The following is a 14,319-nucleotide window of genomic DNA, read 5'->3' on the forward strand; positions in this document are numbered from 1 at the left end:
GATTACTCGTGCTACAAGAACCAGGATATGATGGCGCATATCCTTGACGTCGAAGAGCGTCGTATTTTGATACAGGTTTCTTTGGGAATACGCGGTTTCGAATATAATTGAACGAGTGTCTCTGATTTCGGTCCAATAAGCGTAACTTATCAAATAAAACGAGTGAGCGATTATTTTTGCACGAAAATAGATGAAAAAAGATATTTTAGAATCAGAATCATACCGACAAACAAGGATCTATAAATTTAAATCAAATGGAAAATGTTTAATAAATTAATGACTTCGAGTTTCTATTTTAGTTACGAAACGTTTGTTTATCTTAAATAAAATTTGTTTATTAGGTTTCTGGATATACATAGAATACACAAAATGACTATAAAACTTATTTATTATATCTTATATCATTCTGTATAAAATATCGATTTATCATTAGAGGTAATACAACTGGATACATGAATAAATACAATTATTACGAAATTTGTAATTACCATGTGCTTCGTGTTATAAAATGTCTACGAAATCTTGCAAAAAAATGAACCAATTAATTTTAAATTGAAATCTGGAATAAATTGCTTAATATTTTTAGATTGTACGAGTGTAAGAGTCTGCTGAAGAAACTGAATGAAGTAATTCTTTTTACAAGTCGAATCAGAATTTTGTTTCTAAATAAATAATATTAATTCATGAATAAATAAAATAATAGCCAAACACAATTTACTAAGTCACAAGTCACGATTTAAAAATCGCAAATGACCATAATTCGAAATTCTTTGGAAACATACAACAAAATATTTATAATTAATTCTAATTAGTTTTTGATAAATAGACTTAATTTTGTAATATTTTTGGTACATTCCCATTTGGGCACACTTAGAGTCTTATTTCAACTTTTAAAGAAAGAGGTGAACGAGAAGACAACTTCTCGTGTTGAAAGAAAATAATAAGAAGGACCGACTCGCGTAGATTAAAGAAACGTGCTTCTTCCCACAAGAAGTATATAAACTGTAAAGGGTACGCTTAATACAAGCGATACCAAGCTGTGAAATATAAATGAGATAAATGAGATTATAAATTTGGATTTACTTCTACTGGTACAACTGATTAATAATGGTAAAATGATATTTTATCGTAAAATAAACGTCAAGAAATTAGTCGAAGACCTTTAGGATACACATTTTCATTCGAGGCACTCGTACATCTCACGTCCATCATAATATGTATACGATTATTATTACGATTGACATAATGTCTCTTGCCCATTCCATATTTCGAGAACATCGTAAAAGTGCTTATTTGTAATATTTAAAGCTTACCGTTTCTTACAATCTTAGGAGACTACAGTAATGTTCGCAGCATTTATTATTACATGCACATTCAATATTATTTTTTTTTATATATTTTGCTCTATGTACCTTTTTTTATTGTTACAATATGATATGGAGAAATGTATATATCAACGTACCTCGTATGTACATGTTTTTAAGGTATCTACATAACATCTCAACACACGCACATACTTTCCTTATTGAATGTTCAAAAATTAAGTTCAACAAATTTCTTTTATATTTTACACAAATATTAGAGATTCATCGAATGCGCGAAATTATTAACGATCAACGATAACATAAATATTAACAACGATTTTTAATATTCACAAATTACGGTAATGTTGAGGTGTTATTTTTTTAATTACTTCAAGTAACAGCGTAGTGTTTAATGAAAGCGGTAAATGATGAGAGTACAACGACTTGCAATAAGATATTCTACGTAATGGGCTGTATATTAATACTATTATAGCAATGGCTCAGCTCAGTTCCTGAACATTTGCACCTCGGAAGCATTCATTAATTTATTATTTCATTCCGATGTTCTTTCACTTTACATTTGAAAATATCTTCTGTCCTTTTTTTAATATCTACTTACAAGAAGCATCTCTTCACGCAATTATGTATATGCAAAAAAATACTATCCTTTGTAAAATACCAATGCAAAATATTTTAGTGTTCATACGAGTCGTTTATATCATGACGAAACATTCAAAGTTTTTATTTTTTATTCTGCATGATTCGCTTCGCACTAATAATATAGAAGCGCACAATTGATAAACACTGATATCCTCTATTGTATCATTTGCTCAGTTGAACAACAATGTAATAACTAATATATAGTATCTTAGTTATTAATTGATTACAATTCTTTTATTAACTACTACTTTATATATAATATAGTTGTATAGTCACAGTTTCGTATGAGGTGATTTTGATTACGGTAGAGGCGGTGTAATTTTGGACACCATTCGTAAACTGCGTAATCTCTTCTAAAAGTAATTTTACCCGTTACTAAATTGAATTAAAGTAACTAAAGTTTAAATAAGATAAACTGACACTGTTCTTTAATTAAAAACAGGTGTTTCCTTGTTTTAATTAGTTTCCGAAATAATATTTGTGAGATAGATGATGCGAAAAGAGTTCCAACTCAATACAATTTTAACCAACATTTCAAAAGACAATGCGAAATAAATATATTCGATCCCTTAACAAAAAAAGTCTGCAATTAAATGACGATCCCTCTACAGAATTTGATGAAAAGGAGAATGGTATCATACACGTGACGCATCGTATTATGGAGAATCAATTTATGAATACAAATAATATTATTAATAAATATCATACACATTTACGAGAACCGTGTATCATTCTGATAGATACAATCGCGAATTTTAATTCTTCTTTTCCTTTATCAGTAGCTTAGCATTCATGGACTCGTAGAAAGCTTGTAGAAGATCTTCTTTGCTTAATTTTGAGCTAACTTCCTTGAAGATCTTTAGCAAATCCTCCTTGGATTCGCTAGATTCCAGCATGTGCTTAGCCGCGAATTCGGGAGACCAAAGCGCATCGAAAACGGTCTTCATAACGGATGGGGATTGAGATTTGAGAGCCTGCGCTATGACGTTCGCGCTATTGTTTTGCAAAGCTATGTCTAATACAACTGCCGACGGTATCAGCTCATCGTTCGCCACGGTGTTACTAATAATCACGTCCATCGGCATCCTTTTTAACAACAAATAGCTATCTAAGATAGGCAACTCTGTCATTGAGTTCCTTGTCCCCTGTTGCTCTTCATCTTGCAACTTTTTTGAAAACATGTCCGCAATCTCCGATGTCGTACATTTCTCACAGACAGCGTCCTTAATCTCGTTGAAGTCGAGAATGTTCAAGCAATCACTGGCCCTAATTTTTTTTTTATAGGTATTCAGTACTTTCACGAAAAATTCTTTGTCGGCACTAAAAATGTCGGGGAGGCGTAACAAAACTTTGTTCACTCCACAAGCACGACATGCCGCCTTCAACGTAACTTCGTTATAGTTTATCCTTTCAGAACTTAATACCTTCAAGGTTTCGGTTTCCAACTCCACTTGTGGCACATGTCGCATTTTATCCTGTAAAAATACATTTTATATTTTTACTCGACTTTCATTAAACGTAAAAGGCTGAGAGATTCTGGTATAGAGGAAGTAAAGAGTACCCACCTTGTATTGCAGAAGAAGTTTCTCTGGAGAGCATCTCCTTGCTGCACTTTCTAATACCAAGTTAACGTCAATCTCGTCCAATAAATCTGCCAAGGCCATCTGCGCTGCCACAGATTTTGTCGCTTTGTTCGCTACTGTCTTCGAAAAGTAAACCGAATCGCTACTAGTACAAGTTCCAACAGTCTTTGTTTTTGGAGTTACTGGAGTTGCATTGCTGACAGGAGTAGATGAATTCACTGCACTTTCTGTTACAGAACCGGTAACTGCCTTAGATGGTCCAGGCTCTTGCAGGATGCATTCCGTGATATCGACGTCTTTAGACATCTCGGCCGCATTTTTTTCGGATACAACCATACTCTCAAATATATGGCTGCTTGGTTGACTTACTAGTATGCTGTTGTTTACTGAATTATTTTGCGTTTCATTATCTTGTAGCATTTCTTTCGGTGTGGATGTAGGTACATTGGTATTTACAGAAAAAGAAACTTTGTCACTACGCGAATCTTCGGTCGTTTCTTTTACAGTGCACATTTTCTCAAAACATTTTAGGATACTCTTCACAAACTCTACTTTCGAATTTCCCTTTACGGGAATTCTATTTATTTCACGTTCAGATAATCGAGCAAGATCGCCAATGGTCTGAATATTTTTGTTCATCAAGTGGGCGGACAAATTTTGCGCCCAGAGAGGATACGTTAAATGATCAATGATAGTTGCTACGGGTTTTTTACAGGACGTTAAAGCCGGATATATTGGATGAATGGAATCTAATAATTCAGGGTGTGGAATTTCTACATTAAACTCGTTCGAGCTCTCTTGACTTAAAGGTAAACTTGCGAATACTGAATCTGTTACTGGCAGAGTATCTTGATCTTGTATATTCTCCGACGTCTGTGTACTGGTTCTCATTAATTTGTTGCAGAAAATTTCATCAGAATTTGCTGAAGAATTCAATCCAGTGAGATTCGCTGCGTCTACTGTATCCTCTAAATTCTCAGAATTCGTACGTTTCTCCGATGAATGTTCTATTATGGACTCATTTTCAACATTGAATTTCAGAGAATCCAACATTATCGAATTAGCAACAGTTGTAGTTTGTGCAGCAGCCGTACCAAGATTAGAATTGACTTTTGATATTTTCATAGAATAATCATGTTCTGTATGTTTTCCAGCAAATATGTCTTCTTGCGTTTTTGAATCGTCCAGCTCGTTACACTCCAAGCTACTATTGGAATTTCTCGACATTTCTAGTATTTCGTCCTTTTTCGCTGTAGTTGCTTCTACGCGTTTAGAAAATGTCAAACCTTCAGTAACTTGGAATTCGCCACTTAACTTCTCCATTTTAATTTGATGTGTGTTAGCTGAAGTAGATTCATTTTCTGTAGCGCCGCACAATGTCTGTGTGTCCATAACGCACTCCGTGTATTCTAATTCTTCAGCTATTTTTGTTAACATTTCATTTTCTCTTTCACACTGTAAATCGACCTCGGTCGTACTCGCCGGATCAACATCCTCAGTGTTGTCCAGTTTGTCTAAGTCGATTGACATCATTCTGTGTTTAGTATGTTTCAATCTGAACGGTGAATCTTTACGCATCAAAAGACTACGTGAAGCAAATTTATTAGATTTATGAGGTGACTCAGTGGTCTCGTATCCCATTTCCTTTGAAACTGGAGGATCCGCGAAGCTTACCCTTTTCCTCTTACTAGGAGTTGTAGACTCCGGATCCGGTTCTGGGAAAGATTGACGTTGACGTTTCAATATGCTTGCGCTTGGAGACGCAGTTAACGAAGGTGGGTTTGCACTCGACCATTCCAAAATCGGCAATTCAACTGCTTCAGCTGAAGTCTCGTCGCTCGATTTGTCAATCTGAGCTTCGGTTTGCAAAGGTATACAATCGATCGATTTGTCCTTTGAGAAAAACTTTTCTCCGTCATTTTTCAAACTTGAAAATAATTTCATCGAAGGCGACGAACAATAATCTGCCGATCTCATATTACTGAATATCTTCTCCTGTCTGCTACTACATGCTGTCGTCACTTTATCAGTTTCCTTCAACGTCGTTGCTTGTTCTTTTTTACTAAGTACTGTATCGTTCTCAGTATCCTTTCCTTTTGTCTTTTTAACCGGCGGTGCGTCGTCTAAAGTTATAACGTTCGCCTCAGCTTCCATTCTTGCCTGCTTCGTTACCAATCCAAGCATGTGAGCCGCGCGTCCTTGCCCTGAATAAGGTTTAAATTTCATCTGACGCTTAACGTTACTCTTAGGCGACGGGAAGTCGAGTGATATCTTAGACGTCGATGGGTCGTTTATCTTTTGCGTTTCAGGTGCAACATCTTTTTCATTATCACACGGACTGGTCTCGATGACGTGAGTCGAAATCTTTGGTTCCACGGTACAGACTTCATTGACCTCATCAAATGCCTTAACACTATTTCTAGGAACTTCGTTATTGTCATTATCACAATTCAAATCAATGTCAGTTATTTCGCGATCTTCGACAACAGTTTCGTTAGTTCTCGCTGAGGGAGAAGTGTGCTCAACTTTACGAGTTTTAATCATGCACTGCACATCGTTAGATTTCTTGTCTGTTCCGGATAATTCTTGAGAACTTTCTATAATATCTTTCGTATCAGCCTGAGATTGAGTTTGACTTTCTTTGGATATGTCCTCATTTATGTCTTCGATTACATTACTCAGTTTATCATTACTGACCGTTTTACCGTTATCCTTAGATTTATCATCATGTATCATTTTTGAGATCTTTTCTTCCTGAACATTTTCATCATCCCGTTTCTCTTCTGCTTCCGTTTCTAACATGTCATTACTTTTTAAAGCTTCCTTCGCGCTCTCGGTTTTACTAATGTCAACATTTTGTTGTACTTTATTTATATTACATATTCTATTCTTGTCCAGTTTGAGTAATTGAGAATCTTCTATTATATCTTCCGTGTCATTCTCGATTTGAATGTTTTCATCGGCAAGCCCAGATTCAATATCTGTCTCTTGTGTGCGATTACTTGATTTACTATCTGATGAATTGCTCTCTTCGCTTCTCGCCTCATCTGTTTCGTTCTTCTTATTCGGCGAAGATTTTTTTACGTCGTCAACTTTTTTTACCTCTGTAGTTTTATCTGGTTTCTTCATTCTAGCCGGTTTACTGCTTTTGCCCTTTGGCTCTGGAATCTTCGATCTAGAATTCTTCAATTCCGGAGATTGCCTCTTGGGAGTGACTTCTCTAGTGTTGTCTTCGTGAGCCTTTGATCGACGGCAGGTTGATAAGGGACTGTCAAATATCATATTTATACGTAAACGGTGCATCTCCTTTCTTGTACGTTTGTCGACTTGACTCATGTCTTCTAAATTGAATGGTGCACTATCTTGTTCCGCGGACTTAACACTGTCGTCATCGCTGATCGGGTCCAACTGAGTAATTTTCCTTCGTTGGCGGTGGACAGGTCCTTCAGTTTCGTCTTCCAAAACTGATCTACGTTTAGTACCTCTTTTATCCTCTTTGGCCAATTTATTTTCTACGTTATCCAAAGACTGTTGCTTGTTAATCCTTATTAGATTTTCAAATTGGCTTCGCATCGCTTTCGTCCTTGTTCTTTGCAAGGTTTGAGCAGTACTTGATTGTCCTGGTTGACTGCTAGCAACATCCTCTGATTTTGCTAAAGTATTAGATCTCCCAGGAAAACTATAACGGCTACGTCGTTTACCACTATCTAACATAGACGGAGATAGTCTTTGGTCTTCTCTGTTTTCTGAAGATTCCTCCTGATTGGTGGATTTCACGTCTTTTGTCACGAAATCTGCTGACGGTTTCGTTTCAGCGATGTCAAAGGTGGTCTTGTCGGCAATTACCACCTGACTTCCTCTAGTTGAATTTTCATTATGGTCTACACTACTTTTTACTTTCTGTACAATTTCTAACGTCGAATTTTGTCCAACGCTTTCTACCGGCTTCGTATCATGTTCAATCGGTCTACTGATCATTTCTAATTCTTTCGCCTCGATCTTGTTTTCTTTGTTTGCATCGTCGTCCAATATGCTTTTTATCGAAGAGTTTTCTTTCTTATTCTGTCCTTTTTCTGTTTCCTCTAAACTTTTACTCTTCTTGTCGAACCATTCTTGCAGATTTTCAGTATCTTGTGAAGACGACTGTGACAAATCGGTATATATCGCTTGTATGTCTTCCCTTCTACGTTTAAGAGATTCCTTTTGATGCTCCGTTAAACGATTTACATCGAATTTCAAATCTGTCTTAATCAGGACATAATCCTGAGAGTCAGAATCAATTGATATTCTTTTTGTATCAACCGATGTCTTCTTGTCACTTTCTTTGACTGTTGATTTCTGACTAGTAGATTTTTGTAAGCTGCTAACTATCTTCACTGAATCAGCTGGTTTTTCGACTTGATTCTTTTTCTTCCCGTTGACTTCATATTTACTCATGAATTGTCCACGTGTCCAATTGCCCACTTTCTCTATATCTTCCAACAGTAATTTCCTACCATTACCTAGAATGTTTCGCGATTCGTATAAATCACTGTACCAGTCTAGTGTTTGACTTTGTATCTCAACGTATGGATGATTCAGTGCTTGGATAATTGCTTTCTTGTATAATAAAATAAGATCGGAATTTATTTCTTTATCAAGACCTTTGAAGACAATAAGTACAGTTTCCCACGTATTTTTCACTTCTTTGTGCAACTCTTCTAACGTCGTTTGGAGCATGGACTCTATTGCAGGTTTACACACGTGCAAATAAGGAAGTACTTTTTCCATACTTTGGACATAAATACTGATAATTACTGATGACAAAGCTTTAATCGCAAATTCACATTCGTTACTCTTACTATTATGTAAGAAATATATTATAAGCTCCACAAGAAGATGCGCAATCGATGGAACTTCCGTGTACGCCAGCAACAGTTTGTAGTTGATGGTACTTAATAGAACATCCAAACATTGTATGATAAGAGAGGAAGATTTGCCATTTTTTCTCAAACAGTCTTGCATTTTACTTGCAATATTCAATAATATCTCGTTAGATTTCACGCTTGACATAAGATCTGTTCGCATTTCGAATTGTTTGTACAAGTGTTTCCAAGCTTTCGATATTTCTTGAATTTTTTCTGGATCATCTGTACATAAATGAGCGAATGGGAACGCTACTATGGATTCAACAGTATTTAAATTATGATCTGCAGTGGTTCCTTCGTTAATTTCTTGTATATCGCTCATATACTTCCCTAACACGTCAGCCAAAATATGCCACAGTTCAAGAACAGTTTCCTTTTTAACGGCCGCACACGATTCATGTAGAGTATAATTCATTTTCTTCAGACAAGTAAATGCATGCGCATAATACACATTCTCCGTTTGAGATTTGATACAATGCCAAAGTAGACGTTTTAATGCACCATAATGTTCTTTATCCGTTTCGTTCATGATTGAAGGAGTTTGAAGAAACTTGAAAAGTAATCCCGACAATGTGTCATCTTGAAAATTAAAATTCTTACTCAGGTCGGTAATTTCGAATAAGATTAAGTCCAATATTAAATTTTTGATCATTGGTTTATTCCCAGCGTAATTTGTTAACTCCGTGATCACTGATACTATGTTCTTGTACATAACTCCTTTGTCTTCCATTTTCGATTCTTGCATGTAGTTAACTAAACTCGTCCACAATATTTTACCAAGCTGATATCTGTTTTTCATCTCTGCATCTGTGAGTTGGCTGAGGACAAGCAGAGCTTCTCCGACACTGTGAATAATGCTCTGATAGCATTGTTGGAAGACGGCATCAGTTATAGAATGCGGGAGTCGTTCTTCCAAAATTGCAGAAAACACTGCGTTCTCTTGTTTTGTGACAAGGAGCTGGCATAAAGCGTCAACAGCAACGAGTTTCGTTTTAAAGAATCTCTTTCCTGGCGAGGCAATTATGTCAAATTTTGAGGACAAAAACGGTGTGTCTCCGAGAGGTCCAAAACAAAAGTTCAAGAACTGTGTAATTACAGGATTTACACATTTAGCGATGTCCTTATAAAGTTTAATAATTACATGCCACCAGACTTCCAATTTCGTTAATGCTATCGACTCGGTTTTACTGTTCTTAGCATTCAACGGGATGCACAATAATTTTATCCGTCTAGGAGTGGCAAGCTCTTGTGGGTCTAGAGCGAAATTGTCGGCTAGTAACTTCCATGAAAGAAACGCTTGTCTAGAATATAAAACATATCACTTATTTCTCTATGCTTCTATCGACCAGTATTTCGAAATCATTCTGTACCTGCGTATAATTGTGTCTGTCGATTTAAACGCCTTCTCCTCGACACTTAGCAAATTATTTATTAAACTAGCACCACGGTGAAGATGCATACCAAGAAACTGAATGCTAATATTCCATTGCGTGGCCCAATCTAATTCACAAGCAGATACTAAAAGTAACATACGTTTCCAATACGTAGATTGCAACGCTGCCACATATTGATTCCATACGTTCGGTAATTTAGTATGAACGTGTGTCACTATATCTGTAGCTAGAGCTTGTTGCAGAAGTTTCAAAGCAGGACCTCTTTGTCTTTTATGACCCATATAAGCTAACAGTACTACTTTATCCATCAATAGCGCATTAAACTGTAAACGGAGAAAATTTAATATCTTTACATTTCTCTATCGTTACTCATGTATTTATTATATGAATACCCTTTGAGTTTTGATGTCTGATGTTATTTCAGCGATTTTATACAATCTCCTTAAGAAAGTTATACAATAATTAATTGTTTCCTCTTGTAATCTTTGGTCTTCTGATAATTGTTTGCTCTCAGCTTCTATTAGTGCCTGAATATTGTCTACACAAGCAGTTGGTGCTATCCAGGGCATTGTATTTGTTTGTATTGTACATAGACAATTATTAAAAATGTTTACAGCGTGTGGGTCATTAGCGAATGTTGATACAGCATTCTCTTCAACTACCTCTAATAATTTAAGAATTTTTAATCTGAAATTATAGGGAAGATATTAAGAAAAAAAGTATAAGATGATTAAATGATCTAGAAATCTGAACAAACCTATGCTTCTGACTTATTTGTGACATTGCTTCAAATAGATTCAGAGTATGGTCTTTAAACTCTCGAATGACCACATTTAACGTTTCATATGCTTCATTTTGTATATCATTATTTCCATATGCAAACGCATCTACAATTAGTTTACACAATTCTTTGTATTGTTCCTCCTTAATACCCTTTGTAGATTCTAATTTTCTGCTATTGCTAAAATAACATATCACCATTACAAGATTTTCTATAACAGTATAATGTAAATTTTGCGCTCCATTATAATGCAAATAGTTTACTTTTTACATTTCAGGGATATATAATACACACAGAATTGTTATAAATAGATGAAATATTCGAAGATAATTAGAAAATATTTTAATTTACGTAAGAACGAATCCCTTAATTAAATAATAAGGAAACATCATTTTCGTTCGGTAATTTTTAATAATCAACTTGAGGAGGAGAGTATCATCGAATTGGTACCTGCGAATGTAGGTTAAAGCCTCGCGTTTTTCCTTGATGTTGCTATTTTCCCGCAACATTTTCAGTATTCGCGGGAGAGACTGCATGTTGAAAGCCTTTCTAAAGATCTGTGTTTCTCCCAAAGAAAAGTTATGACGAGAGAATCTCGTTCATCGCATCAGCGAATATACCAGAGAGGATTTTCCGCGCAAATCTTGAAATGACGATAAGGTGAACCTATCCCGCGCCCTTCGGAACTGTGCGCTGTGCGCTTCACAAAGCCATTGAAACGAGTTCGCTCACCGATTTCCTTTTAGGAAGTACACATCTTTTTTTTAGACATTCAAACAAAATTATTCACAAGTAGAATTACAATTTACAATCGACAATCATACAATATATGTAACGGTTTATCTTAAAGGTTTTACATTTCCCGACGAGTTTGCAATAGCAATTCAGATTCTGTTTTCAATAAATTTACAGTATTTCGAATTTCAATGTGAACGATCACGTTAGTAGACGAACGACAATGTTCTTCCGTTTCTCACGAGCGTAAATTACGAGGACACTTTATTAGTTACACGACAGGATTCAAAAAAGTGAATATCAATAAAAATCTTACGGACGTGTTCCATTTGTTACGCGTGAAGTATGTAAGAAATAAAAATGGAAATGAAGTTGTTCACTTGTTTTGAATATTTTTCGTGATGTACAAAAGAAAACATGATAGGTTTTTTTATTTATAACGTTTGATAAAACGAGTAGCATCGCCAGATTTGCAATCAGCGATCAGCACTAACTAGTAGCCGGCAACGAGCCGAACGTGAATATTTTTTATTTCAATAGGAACATAGTACACATAAAATGGTATAAAAGTAGTACATGCAAAAACCTACAATCAATTTGTAATCTTACGTAAAAATTATATGCAGTTTCTGCACTTGTATTTACAACTATTTATTGTATCGTCACATTAAGAAAAAAGCCATAGCCGGACACTGTTGTCTCTGGTTTGTATTGTACTGTCACAAAATCTTTGCCCTGTGCTAAGAGCAACGATTGGTAAACTTCTGTGTAGACTTACTCCATTTATACAATCACGCGATAGATTTATCTTATATGCTACATTTATGTCTTCACAATTTAAATCATCTGGTATTTCCCAAACCAGCATTTCTCCGTTTGTACCTCCTAAAAATTAAGAATTGTATTTCCAACAAGTTTGATAATAGTAATTCATGAAAATACCTGAGACTATGCTCTTTCCATCGGGCATAATATTGAATTGAATTCTTTGATTTGTATCAGATTGACGTCCCTGTAGGGAAAAGAGTACAGTGCCCGGGTTACGTAAGTCCCAGCATAAAAATTCACTGTTACGTCGTACTGTCGAAAATAACTTGGTTCCACAAGGACTGAATTCAATTTGAGTCACACCATTCCCTGTTTTAAAACTGCATAGTGGACCATCTTTGTATACGCCTAATAAAATTACAAACACTATTAGCAATATCATTTTTACTAGTGTTACTATTGATTTTAATTTCACAATTAACTTCGATGCCCACCAATGTACTTGGAGTATGTACCAAAAGCGACTAATCCTGGCATAATTGGATTTTCTCTAATGCATGAAACTAATCCTGTTATATTGGGAAAGTCATTCTTAAATTGTATAGTATTTATCTGACGACCTGGGCGTTCCATGTCGAAAACTCTTAAAGCATTTTTAAAACCAGCCCACACTTCCTTAGCTGAGTCAATGAATTGGATACTGATTGAGGCTTCTACTTCGTCAACTCTAACAAAAAAATATATTTTTTATTTGAGAATTAAATTACAATTATTTATAAGAAATTGTCTCATTACTAACTGATTATAAGCTCTATATGTTGCCCGCAATTCACCATTGAAAGCATCCCATAAGTGTATGGGACTCTCCTTACTTGTACTCAAGAAACAGCAAGTTGCAGGTTCCCATGAATTCATAAAAGGATACCAACAAGTATCGTATATAAGTCCTCCTTCTTTTGCAGTTAATGCTGCTGACAACTTGGTAGATGACAGATTTAAAGGAATTTTTTCGCAATATAATTCTCTGGGAAGTTCGTAAACACGAATTCTAAAATCTTCAGAAGGTACTAATAGACAAGTCCCATCTGGAGACCAGTGACAACCCTTCGTAAAGTTCTCATATGATTCTGTAGGTTGATACTCCTCAATTGCTTCACATAATAATCTTGGTGGATTATTCCAATTATAATAAAACCTGTTGCTTGATTGTACTAGTTTTGCATCTTCTAATTCTTCAGTTTCTTTTATTGGATCTAATAAATGTTCATTATTTTCTTCTTTTGATAAATTCTCTGCAAGGTCTATCTCTAATTCTTCAGTAGAGATATCAACTTTTTGAAAATCCATTGATGCTTGGGTATTGGTTGTTTCATTCATTGCTGATGGTTTTTCAACTTCTAGTGACTCTAGTGCCTCTAGCTAATAAAATATGAAATGGTATGTTTATTATCAATGATTGCTCTACACGTGAAATTAAAATGATTAGATGATTAAAAAGAAGTTCGATTAACATTTCAAAACTTACCATGTCCTCTAGAGTCTCTTTTATTGCTTGTATATTTTCACATTCCATAGATAATAATAAAGAATGACATTAATTTATGGTTTAATTACATTTCGTTTTTAAGCGTAACGCATGTTCATAATTTTTATTATGTAGAAGACATTGAATTCACTTATTTTGTTCTTCATTACGTGAATGTTACCACGGTTAGGTTATTTTTACAGTAAACAAGTTTATTTAGTTGTAGAAAATTCTTACACAGTAATACATAGACTATTTTCATGTCTCCAATCAAACAATTCAAAACTTAATTTACGTAAATTAATAATCGTGTATAATACAAATAAATACAAAAAATACACTATTTGTGACAAATGATCCTGCCAAGTAGATATACCTTGTTATGGAAAGACTAAGTAGTGGAATTAAGAATAATCTAACTATGAATCTTGTAATCATATAATTGCTTCGCATTTTTATTGAAATATCGTTTTATTTAATAAAAGAGTAATTTACGAATTAAACAATTCACAAACGTACATTTAGGACAAGATTATAGACTGACTTGATTAGAAAATGATATAAAGAGTACGAAAATTGCCATTGGTCTTGTATGTCACCCAATTCTTAATCAAGTGTTGTAAAATTTTAACTTAGACTTAACTTAGAAATTTAGAACTTTA

The 14,319-nt window shown here is 34.9% G+C and overlaps 2 protein-coding genes across 2 annotated transcripts; both read right to left on the reverse strand.

Moving 5' to 3' along the window:
- Nucleotides 1-1,420: 1,420 nt before the first annotated feature.
- LOC108622797 (telomere-associated protein RIF1) lies at nucleotides 1,421-11,769 on the reverse strand. The gene is made up of 6 exons (XM_018020885.2): nucleotides 11,080-11,769; nucleotides 10,606-10,809; nucleotides 10,241-10,535; nucleotides 9,825-10,171; nucleotides 3,530-9,755; nucleotides 1,421-3,439 (listed from the first exon to the last, which is right to left on the reverse strand). The coding sequence occupies exons 1-6, from the start codon at nucleotides 11,163-11,165 to the stop codon at nucleotides 2,720-2,722; spliced, it is 7,878 nt and encodes a 2,625-aa protein (XP_017876374.1). The 5' UTR covers nucleotides 11,166-11,769; the 3' UTR covers nucleotides 1,421-2,719.
- Nucleotides 11,770-11,861: 92 nt separating this feature from the next.
- On the reverse strand, nucleotides 11,862-14,313 carry WDR79 (Telomerase Cajal body protein 1 homolog). Its single transcript, XM_018020868.2, has 5 exons — nucleotides 13,658-14,313; nucleotides 12,932-13,551; nucleotides 12,627-12,859; nucleotides 12,307-12,540; nucleotides 11,862-12,249 (listed from the first exon to the last, which is right to left on the reverse strand). The coding sequence occupies exons 1-5, from the start codon at nucleotides 13,703-13,705 to the stop codon at nucleotides 12,032-12,034; spliced, it is 1,353 nt and encodes a 450-aa protein (XP_017876357.1). The 5' UTR covers nucleotides 13,706-14,313; the 3' UTR covers nucleotides 11,862-12,031.
- Between the last annotated feature and the right edge of the window lie 6 nt (nucleotides 14,314-14,319).

The sequence above is a fragment of the Ceratina calcarata genome, unplaced genomic scaffold (assembly GCF_001652005.2).
Source record: "Ceratina calcarata isolate Rehan_Ccalc_2016 unplaced genomic scaffold, ASM165200v1 scaffold242, whole genome shotgun sequence".
Lineage (NCBI taxonomy): Eukaryota > Metazoa > Arthropoda > Insecta > Hymenoptera > Apidae > Ceratina > Ceratina calcarata.

Coding starts and splice junctions, on each gene's coding strand:
- LOC108622797 (XM_018020885.2), bottom strand. CDS start 11,165: ATGCAGTCTCTCCCGCGAATACTGAAAATGTTGCGGGAAAATAGCAAC. Junction 10,172..10,240: donor CAGACATCAAAACTCAAAGG/GTATTCATATAA, acceptor CTCCGTTTACAG/TTTAATGCGCTATTGATGGA. Junction 3,440..3,529: donor AACTTCTTCTGCAATACAAG/GTGGGTACTCTT, acceptor GTATTTTTACAG/GATAAAATGCGACATGTGCC.
- WDR79 (XM_018020868.2), bottom strand. CDS start 13,705: ATGGAATGTGAAAATATACAAGCAATAAAAGAGACTCTAGAGGACATG. Junction 12,860..12,931: donor ACATATAGAGCTTATAATCA/GTTAGTAATGAG, acceptor TTTTTTTGTTAG/AGTTGACGAAGTAGAAGCCT. Junction 12,250..12,306: donor TGGAAAGAGCATAGTCTCAG/GTATTTTCATGA, acceptor CTTAATTTTTAG/GAGGTACAAACGGAGAAATG.